The sequence below is a fragment of the Pelodiscus sinensis genome, unplaced genomic scaffold, assembly GCF_049634645.1.
Source record: "Pelodiscus sinensis isolate JC-2024 unplaced genomic scaffold, ASM4963464v1 ctg99, whole genome shotgun sequence".
Taxonomy (NCBI): Eukaryota; Metazoa; Chordata; order Testudines; family Trionychidae; genus Pelodiscus; species Pelodiscus sinensis.
In genome coordinates, this window is record NW_027465830.1 from 116,593 (window position 1) to 131,791 (window position 15,199).

The 15,199-nt window shown below is 65.7% G+C and overlaps 1 protein-coding gene across 12 annotated transcripts in view; it reads right to left on the minus strand.

Annotated features, from left to right (window-relative positions):
• ST3GAL3 (ST3 beta-galactoside alpha-2,3-sialyltransferase 3) overlaps positions 1-15,199 on the minus strand; it is a 259,919-nt gene that overhangs the window by 11,223 nt on the left and 233,497 nt on the right. For all 12 annotated transcript variants that reach the window (XM_075914639.1, XM_075914644.1, XM_075914642.1 and 9 more), the window contains one exon: positions 6,075-6,221. In XM_075914639.1, the coding sequence (XP_075770754.1) occupies positions 6,075-6,221 (147 nt within the window). The remainder of the gene's footprint in view (positions 1-6,074; positions 6,222-15,199) is intronic.

Sequence of the window (15,199 nt, forward strand, 5' to 3'; positions counted from 1 at the left end):
GGTACTCAGCCCCCCTGCGGCCGTGCGGGGAGCCGCGTCTGTGCTCAGGGAACGGTGCCACCCCGGTCCCACTGCCCGTGGGGAAGGCAGAGGCCGACTAGGGTGCAGACTTGCTCATGCTGTGCTCCGCCTCCTAGGTGCCGCTCCGAGCCGAGCAGCGTCCCTCCGAGACTGGCCCAGGGGGCCCTCTCGGCCGGCGCGACACCGAGCCCCTGCCCAGGCGGCTCTGTAACCGGAGCCCATGCCTTCGAGATGAGTCAGTGGCTCGCGGGCTGCCCCGGGAGATGTGGAGCCGGCATCTCGTGTGAGCCAGCGACACGCCTTGGGGTTGGGAGCACACGCTCCAGCCTGCAGCCAGGGCCCAGTGAGCAGCCGCGGTGACGGACAGGCCCAGAGCGCATCTGGCGCGCTGAGCCGCAGGAGGCTTGTGCTCACCCTCCGTGGTTTCGGGGCGGAGCTCTCGGCAGCCGGGCCTGGCGCTTACGCGCTGTGACGGATTCACGCTCCTAGGGCGTCCCGCCAGCTCCCCAGGCCAGCGCGGCCCCCCAGCGATCAGCAGCTGCAGAGCTGGGCCCGCCGCACGCTCCTGGTTCTAAGCGCTACACGGAACAGCGCAGGCAGGAACCCTGCAGTGGGGCAGCCACCCAGCCCCACCGCGCCGCCTCGCACCCAGCTCTGGCGAGGGTGGGTCCCCCTTGCTGCTCGCTCCACAGCAGCTGCTCTCCCGGTAACCTGGCTACCATCACCAGGGCACACGTGCCCTCCTCACCGGGGCCAGGCGCTGCCACGAGACAGTTCCACTCTGAGCTCCGCCCGCCAGTGCGACAGACTAACCCTCCCCGGCAAAGCCAACCCCTGGCAGGGCGGGAAACGGCTCTGGAAAAGCGACCCACATGCCCTCCTGCTGTGAGCGAGGGCGCGGGACACGGCCTGGCCGCGACAATGCCCTTCAGGCAGGCAGGGGAGCGTAAGGCCACAAGGGCGCACTCCCGACCCAAAGCATGGCCTCTACTAGATCCCAGCGCTGCCCCACAGCATGGCCCACGGCTGCCAGGATCGCCAGGGCCGTGCGTGGAGCAGAGCGTGGGGCAGATCGTCGAATGATACCGCAGCTACACCTCATACCATGCGCCTGAAAGGCCCCAAGCCAATGCAAATGCCCCGATATTCAGCTAAACTACACCCGCAGCCTGGAGACCTGCTACCAAGTGCACGAGAAACCGACCTCGCCGAGGGGCCTGCCTCTGGGAGGAACTCGGAGACCCAGCACACAAAGCTGCAGCAGCCGGCTGGGGCGCAGGGAAAGGCTCCCAGGACTGGCTGGATGCAAACGCGGAGGAAAGCTCAGCACTCTGGAAAGAAGAAAGAGGAGCTTTCCAAGCCTGGCGAATGCGATTCGGCCTACTCCCAAGAGCGACCGCGTCCAGCTCCCGCAAAGCGCGGCACTCGCACCCAGGCCACTGCAATGGCAGCGGGGCAGGAGGAAGCAGAAGACACCCACATCACGTGGACGCGGACACGAAGGCAACATAGCAGTTCTCGGGTTCCTGGACGCCAGGCTGTGGCGGCTGGCGGGGGCAGGCTTCGAAGATAACACGGCCTGGGTGAGACGGGTCGACTGTCCCGTTGCAGCAACGCTCCGAAGCAGATCCCACGAGAGCCCGTTCACCCCAGGCGAGGCGCCGGTGGGAGCCCAGGCAAGGCCGCGGGCCGAGATGGAGCACTGGCAGAAATTCAGGAATCTGCCGGCCAAAGGCGCTACCAGCTCCCCGGGAGATCCCCTTCCTGACACCAGCGCAGCCAAGAATGGCCACAAGGCTTCAAAGACGCCACAATTACCCCTTCATTTAAAAATAAAGGCAGCAAACGGGTCTGTGAAAACTGCCATGGGATCTCTCGCCTGCCTGTCTGATTCCTCTCCCGTTTCCAGTGAGGCCAACAGGTCAGCCTGGGCTGGCCAACCTCCTCTTCATCCCGGTTCTCACCCCGGCCTCCGGCGGGCTCCACCGAGGCCCCGGCACCAGCTACCGGTGTGAGGGCTCAGTCGCCAGCAAACACACAGTGAGAGACGCAGTCCTCGGGGCGACGGGGGGGACTCGGGTGCGGCACAGAGCACTTCACAGAGGCACCGACACTGACTGCCCTCACAATCCGCCTGGGGGTCGCTTCAGCCTTCGGCAGCACTCGGCGCCATCCCCGGCAGAGCCCGGAGCACCACCCAACTGTCTTCCTCCCGTCCCGGCAGCAGCATCGCCACAGAGCACCAGCAGGTACCGAAAGCTTCCCCGTCGCTGGGGCAGTCCCGCGAGCCCGCGGCAGGACTCCCCGGAATAGCACTGTGGGGCGCTTCCATGCCCCACCTCGCTCTGCGCTGCGCCCTGGGCGCCAGAGGAAGGCTTAGCAAACCGTTCGAGGCCCCCGCGCGCTCTCTGTGCACCACTGCGGGCTCCACCGGCAGGACCAGTGGCAGCCTGGAGAGTCTCCAAAAGTCAAATGCCATAAGCATGGAGGCCGTGCTGAAAACACCCAACGACGCTGGGCCAGACGCGTCATCCGGACGCCTGGACACCGGCTCCCCCGAAAAACGCCCGGCGGCGGGTAGGCACAAGGACACGGGACACGCCGCAAGGGCAGGCGCAGGAGCAGCGACGCGTCGGGTGCGGTAACATGGGAGGGTCTTGCGAAGGGGCCGGCAGACAGCAACTCGGTGCTTGTTGCAAGGGAACAGCGTCCCGCTATTGCTCCCACGACTCGCCAGTGCCCGTGTCTGCCCTGTCCCAGGCCTGCCCGGCAGCATCGCGTCAGGACCCACCGAGGGAGCGTGACACAGGTACCCTGGGTGCTCTGCGCTCAGCTCAGTGCGAAGAGAGGGCCAGTCTGTCCCCCGGGCCGTGGCAGAGCAAAACGAGAAGCGCCTGTACCGCAGTCCCACGCCGTCCCAACCCTGCCTCCCTCTCAGCGGCCCTCAGCAGACGGGCGGAACGGGAAGTTGTCCCGGCCTGGTTTAATCCCGGGCGTCAGGGCTCTGCTGCACCAGGACTCGGAGGAGCTCAAGCGTCGAGGGGACGCTCCTGCCGGCTCTCTTGCGCAGAGCGTCCGCCAGCAGGGCTGCGTCAGCACCCCCGGGCCGGGGCATGGCCGGGAGCAGCTGGCTTGTCTGGTGGCTGGGAACCGAAACCTGCGCGTGCGGCGAGGGTCGGCCTGGCAGCCCCGCATCGGGTAGCGGAGCAGCGACCTACCTGCCAGGGTCAAAGGGGAGCGGCTCATGGCCCCGCAGGGCCCCGCCCGCCTCGGAAAGCCCCCCAATGGACGGGAGGGGAGGGCATTGGCGAGATTTAAGAGACACCGGGACGGGCAGCCTGCAGGACACTCGGGCCGGGGGTGCTGCGAAGGCCAAAGCTCAGGCTTAGCCAGGTGCCGGAGGCCAGGCCCACCCATGGCTTCTAACCGGCCGGAGGGGCAGCCCCATGAGCCGGGCTCCTTGCCCTTCCTGCCAGACACTGGCCCTGGGGACAGCGATGGCCCCAGCGGCTGCTCTGCTGTGTCCGTGTGGCGCGGGGACAGGGGATGAGGGAGGGGGCGCCCGCCTGATGCTGCAGGCACACGCCGTGCAGGCCGGCCCCCGGAAGCGGTGGCTCTGGCACACGCTTGGGCTCCTGGCGCCAGCGAGCTGAGCAGCGGGACGCTGTGGGCCTGTAACCCGGGGGTCTCAGGCGGGAGCCCCGTGCCTGGCCGGAGGCGGCTGGCAAATCAGAGAGGGGTCAGGGAAGCGCCAGGAGGCGGCTGGGAGGGCGACAGACCGGCAGGCGCGGGGTGGGGGAGCTGGTGACTGAGTCGCTGCCTGGGGTCGCCAGTCGCGCTGAGGGCGGCCGTGGAAGGCAGGGTTCAGAGACGGGTGCGGGCGCGCGCAGGGCGACTGACCATTGGACACGGCAGCCTGGTCTCACTGGCTCTGCCCTGGCCTGCACTGGGGTCAGGCCGGGTGACCCGAATGGCCCCGCGGGGAGGTCACACGGCTCAGTGGGAGACACAAGCGGGCTGAGCGCGGAGCCAGGGCAGGACGGGCCAGCGAACACGCCGCCCAAAGGGCTCTCGAGGGCCCGCCTGGCCAAGGAGAGCCCCGCTGCCCGGAGAGCCCCGCTGCCCGGAGAGCCCCGCTGCCCGGAGAGCCGCGCCCGCGCCCAGCAGCGGATGATGGTTTCCTGCCCCAGCGTGGAGACGCCTCCCTGCATTAGTGCGGCCACATCACACACGGCAGCGCCTGGGGCTCACTCCATTCTCCAGCGAGCACCTGCCTGCCCCTCCCTTGGGAGCCCGGCGCTTGCCCCTCCGGTGACTCACCATGGCCGAGGGCAGCAGAGCCCCCGCGCACCTGAGCGGACTTCCTGGGACCCGTGACAGCAGCACACGCCAGACTGGGGGGGGCTGCGCCTTGGTCACATGCTACCGCAAAGGGGCTCGCTGACGGCTGACTTGCCTGTGCTGTACGGTGGGGGCTGTGCGCCGGGGGCCATACGGAGGGGGCCGTGCGCCGGGGGCCATACGGTGGGGGCTGTGCGCCGGGGGCCATACGGTGGGGGCCATACGGTGGGGGCCGTGCGCCGGGGGCTGTACGGCGGGGGCCATACGGTGGGGGCTGTACGGCGGGGGCCATACGGTGGGGGCCGTGCGCCGGGGGCCATACGGTGGGGGCCGTGCGCCGGGGGCCATACGGTGGGGGCCGTGCGCCGGGGGCCATACGGTGGGGGCTGTACGGCGGGGGCCATACGGTGGGGGCTGTGCGCCGGGGGCTGTACGGCGGGGGCCGTGCGCCAGGGGCCATACGGTGGGGGCTATATATTCTCCTTCCCGGAAGTCCTCAGCACTAGGGGAGCTAACTGGCCGTGGCCAAGAAACAGCCCCAGCGTGAGCACTGGCCCGGCTGGGGGCCCTGCAGCGGGGTCCGGCCCAGGGGCTGCGCGGTGTCCGAGGTGAGCCGGGCACTTCCCAGCTCAGGGAAGATGATGGGTCCTGCCCTAAAGAGCCTCTGCTCTGCCGTGATCCTGGCAAGGCAGCCGGGAGAGCAGGGCCAGGGCCTGGGGGGCTGCCCGGGGGCAGGGTCCCAGCCTGCCTGTTCCCATGAGCGACCCCTTGCCCGGACGGCGGTGGCAGGGGCGGAGAGGGAGGCTGTCTGCACGAGGAGCAGAGCAGAGCCCGGGAGCGTGGAGCAGAGGGGCGGCCGAGGTGGAGGTGGCCGAGCTCTGGCCCAGCAGAGTGGCCCAGCCCAGCCCTGCCCGGCCACGGGGGTAGGTCGGAGCCGGTTCCAGCGGTGGCACCGGAAGCCCTGCCGGGGAGGGGCTGTGAGGTGGAAGGAGAGTGGTCGCCCCGCTGGCCCCTCCCCGGCACCCCGGGGGAGCCCTGTCCACTGGGCCAGGGGCCGAGCGACGTGCCCAAGAGACAGGGCATCCGTCAGGAACTGGGAAGTGAGCCCAGCCCGGCCCCCTAGGCCCTGGCTCACGCGTCCCTCGCCATCCTCCCGCCTGCCGTGCCCCTGAGAGCCGGCAAGCCCTCGGCAGCACCTGCACCGAGACGGGGGCCAGGCCCAGGCGAGAACGGCTCCGCCCACACCAGCAAACCCTTCCCGCGCCCAGCCCCACTCGCGCTGGCGAACAAGGGCCCCCCCCTCCGGAGCTTCCTCCAGCCCCAGGAAGAAGCTGGGCCCGCCAGCCCGCTGGGAGGCAGGGTCACTCGGACGCCCCCGGGACTGTATCCACGGTGAAGCGCTGCAGCTACAGTCCTGCCAAGGAGCCTGGCCTGGTAAGTGTCTGGCGCGGGTCGCAGCCGGGGGGCACGTGCACCGGGACAGGGTGCGCCCTCTCGCCCACTCCAGTTCACACTGATCTGCAGCTCTCCCGCCCTTCGCTGCGCCTCTGCCGCTGGGAATCCCCGCCCCCCACGACCCGCCTGAGCCAGAGGACCCCCAGGCACACGTTGTGTGGAGCGTGAGCTCCCTGGCTAGCGCGGCGCGGCTCCTAGGGAGGGAAAGCGCCATCCACTAGCGCCATCCGCAGGCCGCAGAGCCCCGGGCTCCTCACCTCCTTTATGGCCGACATCTTGGTGCTCTCGTAGTAATGCAGCGGGGCGTTTGGAGAATTCATGTCGTAGCCAAACCCTGCCACGGCCACCTCGTCGCAGTTGTGGAGGGCCATGGTGATGGCGACACTTCCCAGCGTGGGGATGTTCTGGGGCAGGAAAAGGAACAGAAATCGTTAGCAGGCTCGTCTGTATAACTAGCCACCATTTCCAGCTACCGGCTCCAGGCCTGGTTACCGCACTACAAAGGCAACTCCCCTGCCTCTGATCGTCACATCTCCACACCCCACGGACTGCAACGCACCCGCCCTGACTCCATTAACACTGGGCCTGCAGTTGGCTTTTGCTGTTGTACACCCCCCGTTCTGCCATTTCCACTCCCACTCGTCTGGTGAAGTGGGTTTGGCCCACGAAAGCGTACGACCTGATACATTTGTTAGCTTCTATGCTGCCCCAGGACTGCTTGTTGCTTGATACAGACGAACCCGGCTGCCCCTCGGGCGGCAGGACAGAGACTGCCTCAGGCAGCAGTCCCGGGGTAGGGCATGCAGCCGCCTCAGCTACCAAGGGCAAACTCACAGCATCAGCAGCCTCTGGACAGGCCTCCTCGCCATACCCCAATGCAAACCCCGATGCGGCTGGCTCGCCCAGGACCAGGTCCTGCAGCACGCTCGCCTTGGCTGCACGAACACAGCGCAGAGTGAACCCTCCCCTGCTGCAGCCTGTGTCTTGGGGCCGGGCGGCGAGCGCTGCTGGGAGAGGCGTCACGAATCAGGTCAGTTCTCGGCTGGACGCGGGTACGTGTGTTTCCAGAGCTGGAAATAGCCAGGGGCAAGGAGCCACGAACGGGCCCCAGGCAGCGGGGTGAGTGCGAACGCTGCACAGGCCGGGAGGGGAGAGAGGTGGGGACTAGCAGGGCTTCGGCAGGGAGCCGCACAGCAGTGAAAGCAGGCCCGGCTGCCGTGGGTCAAACGGGGCCAGGAGCGCTCCTCCTGCACCAGCACCCCTGCAGCCCGTGGCCTTGGGGACAGAAATGGCAGGGTGGAGGCAGCCAGAGGCTGAACCAGGAACAGTCCGAGCAGGGAGCTAGAAGATGCGGGTGTCAGGGCGTTTGCTGCATTTCCACCCCACACACCCGCGGAGTGTCGGAGTGCCGGCAAAGGCCCAAACGACGGGACTAAGAGGTGGGGTGACTATCCTACTCTACTCCGCCCTGGCGAGGCGAGGCTGGGGGACTGTCTGATCCGTGCCAGCCCGTCAGGAGCCACGTGGACAAAGTGGAGAGAGCCCAGAGCAGAGCAGCAAAGAGAATACAGGGCTCAGAAACCCTGCCCTGCGAGGAAGGTTAGAACCCTGGGCCTAGTCTGGAGAGGGCGACCGAGGGACCGGATCATGCTCAGGGCGGTTAGAGGGAGGCAGGCGATCAGTTGTTCTGACTGCAGCAAGGGAGAAGCAGGCAGCCTGACTGGAAGGGGAGCGACGCCCTGGCCAGGCTTCCAAGGGACTTGGGAACCCGTCACGGGAGGGCTGGAAGAACAGGCCGGACAAGCACCTCTCAGGGCTGGTCTATGGTCACCTGGTCCCACCTCAGCCCAGGGGCCCAGCCTTGCCCTTCTGAGGGCCCGTCCTGCCCTGGAACTGTCTGACGGGGGTTTCCCAGAGCCCGTCCATCAGCGAGGCCGCGGCTCCGTTCACTGGTCTCTCCCGCACGCCAGTGGTTACGGCCACGAGAACACGAAGCTGTTGAACAATCTGTTGGTTGCCCCGCCCCCACTTGGGGTAAAGCCGAGCTAAGAACAGCCCAGCACACAGCCAGGCCTGGGGGCTGCAAGCAAACTTGATGGGACTGCGGGGCACGTGGCTGCCCTGCAATACGTGGACACCCGGCTCACTCCAACCCTGCCGGGCCACGGAGTCCAACCCGTAGCATGACGGGAACTGAGAACTGAGCATCCCACCCATCCTCACTGGGCACGTCCCATGGCCGCCGCTTACTGTCCTGAACCACAACCCTGGCCCCCTCCCCCACGCAGGCTCCTGTGCCCCGATTCTCACTGGGGAACTTTCTCCGGTCACAACAGAAAGCTCCAGGCGACAGTGGCCTGCGCAGGAAACCAAGATGCTTTTCTAGTGTAATCAGATTCCGATCTGGTCCCTAGCAGGAAGGCACCTGAGCGCTTCTTTGGCTGCTCTTCGCTGGGCCCCCAAACCAACCCCCAAAGCTTTTCCGAGTTCGAACATCTGTCCCAACATCTGTCCCATTACACTGCGCGCTGACCCAGCCTCAGCAGAATCGTTCTGTATGGCCCCTAAAACAGCAGCTTTTACATTAAGCAGCCGCTCTTGTCCGGCTCCCTAGCAACCTCGCAGCTAAACTAGCTGCCACGGGACTCCACGTCCCACGCCCCGGCTGGGGCGCTCTCAGCCAGCCGCGAGAGACACGCAGCCACTCGAGTGTTCACTCCACAGCCGCTGAGCTGCTAGCATCACGTCTCGGAGTGGGACCCACCGCCGCTAGGAGAGACGCTGTTCCACTCACGGGAAGGGGATCCACCTGGGGCCGTCAATTCACCAGCGAACGGAGCGACCCAGTAATGTCAAAATGAACGGCTCTCGGGTGACCGTGTCCACAAGCGGGCAGCTCGACTCCCGCAAACCTAAACCCGCGTGGCTGTCCGAGCGGCTCTGAGTGGACTTGTGGGTGCCGAACGTTTGCCTCCTTTTATCTCCGAACGCAGCTCTAGTACAGAATTCCACCTCTGCAGTTCAACTCCCACGACAGAGGAGATGCAGCGGGGAGCCCAAAGCCAGGATTTCGGCTATAGGGCAAATATCGGTACCTCACAAATACAGCGAGCACTGGGCACTTTGTGTTGTGGTGTCGTGTAAATCAACGTATTGGCCAATGTAGAATACAGGTGCATATTATTAAGAGTGTGATGAATCGTGTGATTAAACACAATTCATTGTTTAAATTGCGCCGTCAATTGGGATGAAGTTTTTAACCCGCCTGTCAGCCCTAAAGCGAACTCTTGTGTCCACCCCAGATGCTCCCTGGGTCTCCCATTCTCCTCCCCCCGTTACCAAGTGCGGCGTGCTCTCAATTCTGCAATGAAGGCCCTTGTAGCCCCAGGGCTGCCCCCCCCCGTCTCTTCCTGAAGTAGCGAGCAGCCAGTTTAGCACCGCGCCCTCCCGAGACGCGTGGCCCAGCGGACGCACCCCTCAGCTCTGCTCCGCTGACACAGGGCAGCGCTGGGCACGCCCCAGAGCCAGGAGAAGTCACTGTCCGTGGCAGGCTCTTAGAGGCTCCTGCTCCTTGCCCAGAGCGCGGAGCAACGGGCGCAAGTTGCAGCGGGAGGTCTGGGTTGGCTATGAGCAAACAGCTTCCTGGGCAGAGTAACCGGAGGGGGCGAAATTCTTCTGCCCACCCGGCCTCGGGCTGCACAACCTCTCGCTGGGCACCTCTGGCAATGAGAGCACCTTGCCAGAGCTGCGGCTGCAAGGGCCGTTCTCCTTCCCATGGCTGGGAGATGAAGCTCCAGAAAGTGCCCCCCGGCCAGCCACGCCCAGCTGGCACCTGCAGAGCCGGGGCCGCAAGGAGCTCGCGGTGGGCTTGGGGCGAGAGGCGGAGTTAGCCGCTGTCTCCCACAGGTCAGCAGTGGGGTTCAAGCCACGCCCAGGCGCACCCACAGCCCACGCCAACGGTGCGGAAACACTCGTGCAAGCACAGCACCGTGCAGACAAGGCCGTGCGAGTCCAGGGCAGATCACCCAGGACAACGCACTGGGCAGGCTGGATTTCCTGGCCTGGCGGCAACCCCGGCACATCACTGACCTCCAGCCTGTCCCACACAGCACAGGAAATGGCAGTGAGGCCTGTCCCCCCTCACGGGAGCAGAGAGCAGCAGCCCCCAGTCCAGAGATGCAAACAGGCCCGGGTTTGTGGGGTTCCCCTCCAGCAGGCAGGGATCCAGCTCCCTCCCCTTGACCCCCCATTTCCTTTTGTCCCCGGTGGCTCGAGTCACACTCGGCTCTACCAGTCGCCCTGCTGAGATTTCCCTCGCCCGTCGCACCGTGACTACCTGCCCAGCTCTCTCCCACCGCCCTTCCCGGGCGCCCCCACCAAGCCAACTGCCCAGGAGACGCACTCAAAGAACCCGGCAGGGAGCTGCCGACCCACGCCCTGAACTCCGCCAGGCTCTTCCCTCCTCGGGAAATCGGCCTTTCCGGGGGCTGGTGAGCCACGTGCCCCGGCCTGACTGCACGTTCCCTGCGGGCGCTGCCCAGGCCTCAGGCCGGCACGCAGAGGCCTGGCTCTCTACCCCGCCACTCACCCTCCTCAGGAGTGGGGACCAGCCCCCTGGCCCCAGGCAGCTCGCTCCCGCCGAGCACTGTGCAGGTGGACCCTGCCTCGCGCCCTCCCCGCAAGGGGCCTTGTGGCCCAGCGCCGCTCAGGCCTCTGCCGCGGACCAGCCAGCAGCCTCCGGCCCGCCTGCTACGCCAGCGACCGCGCCTCGAGTCCCCCGCGGGAAACGCTTTGAGATCAGCCTGGACAGCTGCAGCCCCTCCCAGCGAGAGCCCCGCACCCCCCCTGCGGGCGCCGGAGCCCAGGGCTTGTGCAAGCTCTGCAGACACGGGCAGGAGGGTTCAGCTCAGCTCCCCGACTGGGGGGTCAGTCCTGAGCCCCCCGAGCAGCCCCCCCAGTGGGAAATCTGACCCTGCACTGGGCTCCAGCTCCATTACGGCTGCTCAGGGCTTTCCTTGCCTCGGCCCAGCCCTGCCTGGCACAGGGAGCCCTCGCACGCGCCCAGCAGGCCTGGCCGGAACAGGCTGTGGTAGTGCAGCCTCCCCGGCGAAGCGCTCTGGAGTGAGACCCCTGCACCCCGGGGCCAGGGACACACCCGGGGAATGAGCCACGAAACCGGCACTGTGGGTCCCACGGAAACGCTCCAGGGACGTGGCTGAATTAAACCTGTAGCTCCGGGTTCTGCCCTCAGCCATGCTCCTGTGTGCAGGCAGCCCGGGCAGAAGGGGCAGCCCTGGAAAGGCGCCGGGGAAGAGTCCGCATTGTGTAACACCCCCATCGGCCCCGGGGGCCTCTCTCCCCTCCCTCCAGGAATCACCCCACACTCCTACCTGCACCCACCGCCCCCGGCACACCCGCAGGGCCCCAGGCAGGCCTCCCACGGAGCAAACCGTCGCTCCCACCAGCCGGCAGGTCACCCGCAAAGCCTGCTTTTCCCAACCTCTCATAAACTCGCTTGCTTGTAAATGCCCACACGGGCTTTCATGAAGTGAAACATCAGGTTCCAATTAAGCCCTCTTGGACCCCCAATCCGATGTGTGTTAAACAGCCCATCAGCCTCAGCTCGCTGCATTCTCATTTCCGGACACTGGCTGTTCCTGCCAGAGTCAATGAAACCGCTTCTGTATGAAGATACCAGGGCTAAAGAGAAAACAGAGGGCTGGCGGTTTCTTCCCTCCTCGGGGCCTGTAGCGCCTACTCCTTCCTCAGGCAGCCACGCCAGCAAACACCAAGAGCTCAGGGAAACGGATTCCTAGATGGAGGGAATGCCTGGTGCATGGAACTCCACATGCTGGAGCGGGCGGAGGGGAGAGACAGTGAGTGTGTGTGTGTGTCCGCCTGCCTGTCTGATCTCCATGCATCCACCAACCTGCCCTGGGGCAAAACTCCAGCTTCCTTCCCGGTGCTTCCGAACAACTCCCTCTGCATTCCCAGACCGCTCAGAGCAGCACGCTAGCACAGGGCAGGTAACCCGACCTGTCGGTGGCACGGTGCAACTCCCTGAACGCAGCTCTCTAGCTCAAAGGTTCAGGAACCGGCCCGCAGGGCAGCTCCCGCCAGGCAGCCCGTGCCAGGTCCCTCAGAGGCTTTCTGCCTGAAAAACTGGCTCTGGACAAAGGATCAAGAAATAACAACATCCTGGATCAGCCGTTTGCAGGGCACTTTCCCGTGGCAGCTCCCCAAACAGCGGCTCCGCAAGCCTTTCAGAACTGAAGTGAGCGAGCTGCTCTCCGGACTGTCCGGGAAGGCACCGGAGCGCTGGCTGCCGAGACGTTCCCTGGCTGAGCTCCGGAGTCAAAGCGCTGGCGAGCACCCAGAGCCTGTGACAGAGCAGTGCGTTTCCTGTGCCTGAGCAAGAGGAGTCCCAGCACTGCCTGCCCGCAGGTCCAACGGCAGCAAGGAGTGATGCCGAACCTCCCTACGACTGATGCTGACAAACACTGCCCCCGACTGCCCGGTCTGCGCTCCCCAGACAGGCACACCCACCGCCTGGGAGCGGAGAGACCGCCGATCCTGAAATGGGAGTGACACACAAAAGCTCGAGTCCAGTTTTTTCACATGGTGCTTTTAACTAAAGCTCTTTACCACAGCTCGCTAGCGGTACAGACGACAGGTGGGAAGAGCAGCAAGTGGCCCGCCGAGACCCTCAGCGATTTTCAAGTGGTCCGCGAATAACGAAGTTTGAGGCCCACCGGTCCAGCGAGTCAGCCCAGGGAGACGGAGGTCTAGAAGCCGCCTGAGGGATGCTGTGCGAGGGACGTAGGAGACTGGTCGCCCGTTTGGCCTCTCGCTCTCTCTGCACTGGGGAATACTGGTGGAAGTTGCTGCCCAGAGGGCGGGAACGTAAAACGCTCACCCGAAAGCACAGCGCTGAGGAATCGAAGGTCTCCCTCCCCGCCGATCGGCGAGCGCCGGGGCACCACGCTGCAGCAGGGCGGGGAGCTAGTCTGTCCCATCGGGTGAGCAGAGGACGGGTGCTGGGGAGGGTCCCAGTCTGTAGGCAGCACGGTCCCCACTTCTCAGACCGCTCCTCCATGCGGCTCCGCAGGACAGCCTGGGGCAGGGCTCTCCTTGGGCACCCCGCGGTCACCGCCCTCCGCCCGCCTGGAGGGACAGCAAGGAGAGCGGGAGCCCTGCAGCGAGTGCCCGGAGAAAGGGCACGACCGAGGGCGCGCAGGAGCTTGGACTCACCTTCTCAGGACACAGCACCAGGAAGCATGCTGGGAAACTGAGAGGCGGCTTGTTCCAAATGGGTAAAGGAGGTTTCCCTGCCCCCATGGCCCTGTCTCGGCGGAGAGTGAAAGCAGAGCGAGGCGGCGCGTCAAACTCCAGCACGCTACTGCCCCACGGGGACCGGGCTACCGAGCACGGGCGGGACATCACAGCTCGTGCTAGCAGGGTCCACGCGCAGAGGGAGAGCCTGGGAGATTCACACCCTGGCTTGCCATGCACTAACGCTGTGTGGACAAGCCCCATAGAATGTGCATGTGGCATGTGGAACTCATTGCCACAGGATACCATTAGAGCCACAGGATGAAAATAAAGATCAGCTATTCCTGGGTAACAAGACTAGGCAGAGTGAAAACAGTAAATATTACAGTAAGAGAGCTGGAAGGGATCTGAGGGCTGAAAGCACCTGTTCCAGGGGCTGGGGGGAATTCTCCCAGGGGCAGGTTTTCCCGTAATAGTCTATGGAAAGCTATCAGCGCAGTGCACTGGCCAAACCGCCTCTGGTGCTCGGCCACCGAGGTGACAACCTACTGCTGCTCCCAGTTCCTCTGTCCGTTCAAGTGGCAGAGGTGTGCGTGGCACGTTCAGAGGTCCCAGCCCTGCTGAAGATCCATGTGGCTGTCAGCCTGATGCCACACGATGGAACTGGGGTTAAACACCCCGGGAAAGGACACAACTCAGCTGCACAGCCAGGCACTCCCAAAACAACCCTCCAGGCCGTGCACCGGGGGGTGCCTGGGGACGGGGTAGGGGCAGTGCAGCGAAGGAGGCTGCTCTCTGAGGACCCTGCCTCAACAGTGGCAGAAGCTGGGAGGAGCCCAGCGCACGAGTCAGGGGCTGCAGCGAGAGACCGGCTGCTCTCATGGCTCAGGGAGCTGAGTGCAGCCCTGGGCAACTGGAGTCCGTCCCTGCCTCTGCCACTGCCCTCCTGTGCCCTCCTGGGCAAGTCCCTTAACCCGGACTTTTCACAGGGGTCACCGGTTGCGTGTGCACCCCACCTCCGGCTGCAGGCTCTGGGTGGCAGAGGCGCTGAGCACCCCCGTCTGCAGCTGGGCCAGTGGCAGCTGTGCCTGGAAGAGCAGTCTCTGACCGGCACGTGCTTCCAACTGGACGCCCAGCGGCAGCCACTACTTCGCCTTGCTGTGTCTCCCTTCCCTGTACGGAGGGGCTTGGGCAGGGCCTCTGTCTATTCCCGCCCAGTGCCGCCCGACTGGCACAGGCCCAGCGACAGCCGCAGGAGGCTCACACTCCTCCCTCGCCCCTCCCCTTCCATGAACGTGGGCTCGTCCGGGGCGGGGTGTCCAGCTGCTGCCACCCTTCCCCGTGCCCCCCAGCCCTTTGGGAAGCAGGACGCAGGCGGGGAGCGCAGGCGCTTGGGTACGGGGACGTCTCCGCTCCCGCCCCAGGGCAGAGGAAGAAGCCGTCTCTGACCCAGCCCGTGGGGCTGTAGGGCTCTAGGTAATCAGTCACGCAGTTAACTGGTTAAATGACTACGGAACCAGGTAACCGCCTGCCTGGCCGGGTCACTCCGGCATGGCTGGGCCGAGTCCCACCGGCCGCGGTCACAGCATGGCCGGGGCCCAAACCTCCTTGCCCCAGGTAGCCAGGCTGGAGTCCCACCAGGACACCCCGTGCGGCTGGGGCAGGGTTGTGTCTGCCCAGCAACAGCCCCCCCTTCTCTCTCTTCCAAGAAATAAACCGTTTGGGGGCCGGTGTCAATGGCTTCGGCCTGTCCAAGTGAAAGGCTGGGGCTCTGCCACCATCTGGAGCGTGCAGCCGGCCCCGCTTGGGGGTGTGAGGCGGGGAAGGAAACAGGAAACTCATCGCCCAGGAGATGGGAAATCTGTGCGTGAAGACCCATCGCGAACGGGGGCTCGGCCGTTAATCCACGGAGTCACTCACGGGCCGCACAGCGGCGAGGACTCTCCCAAACGCCGACTTGGCCAAATGGGCTCGCGCCAGCATCCCGCCGGCTGGGAGGGAGGCTCACGCCTGGGAAAGCGGCAGGGGGCGTCTGACCGGGGGCTATCCCCTGAGTGAGGCCCTTTGGAAACATCGGTTACGACAACTGAGCTGCCCTGCCCCGGAGGAG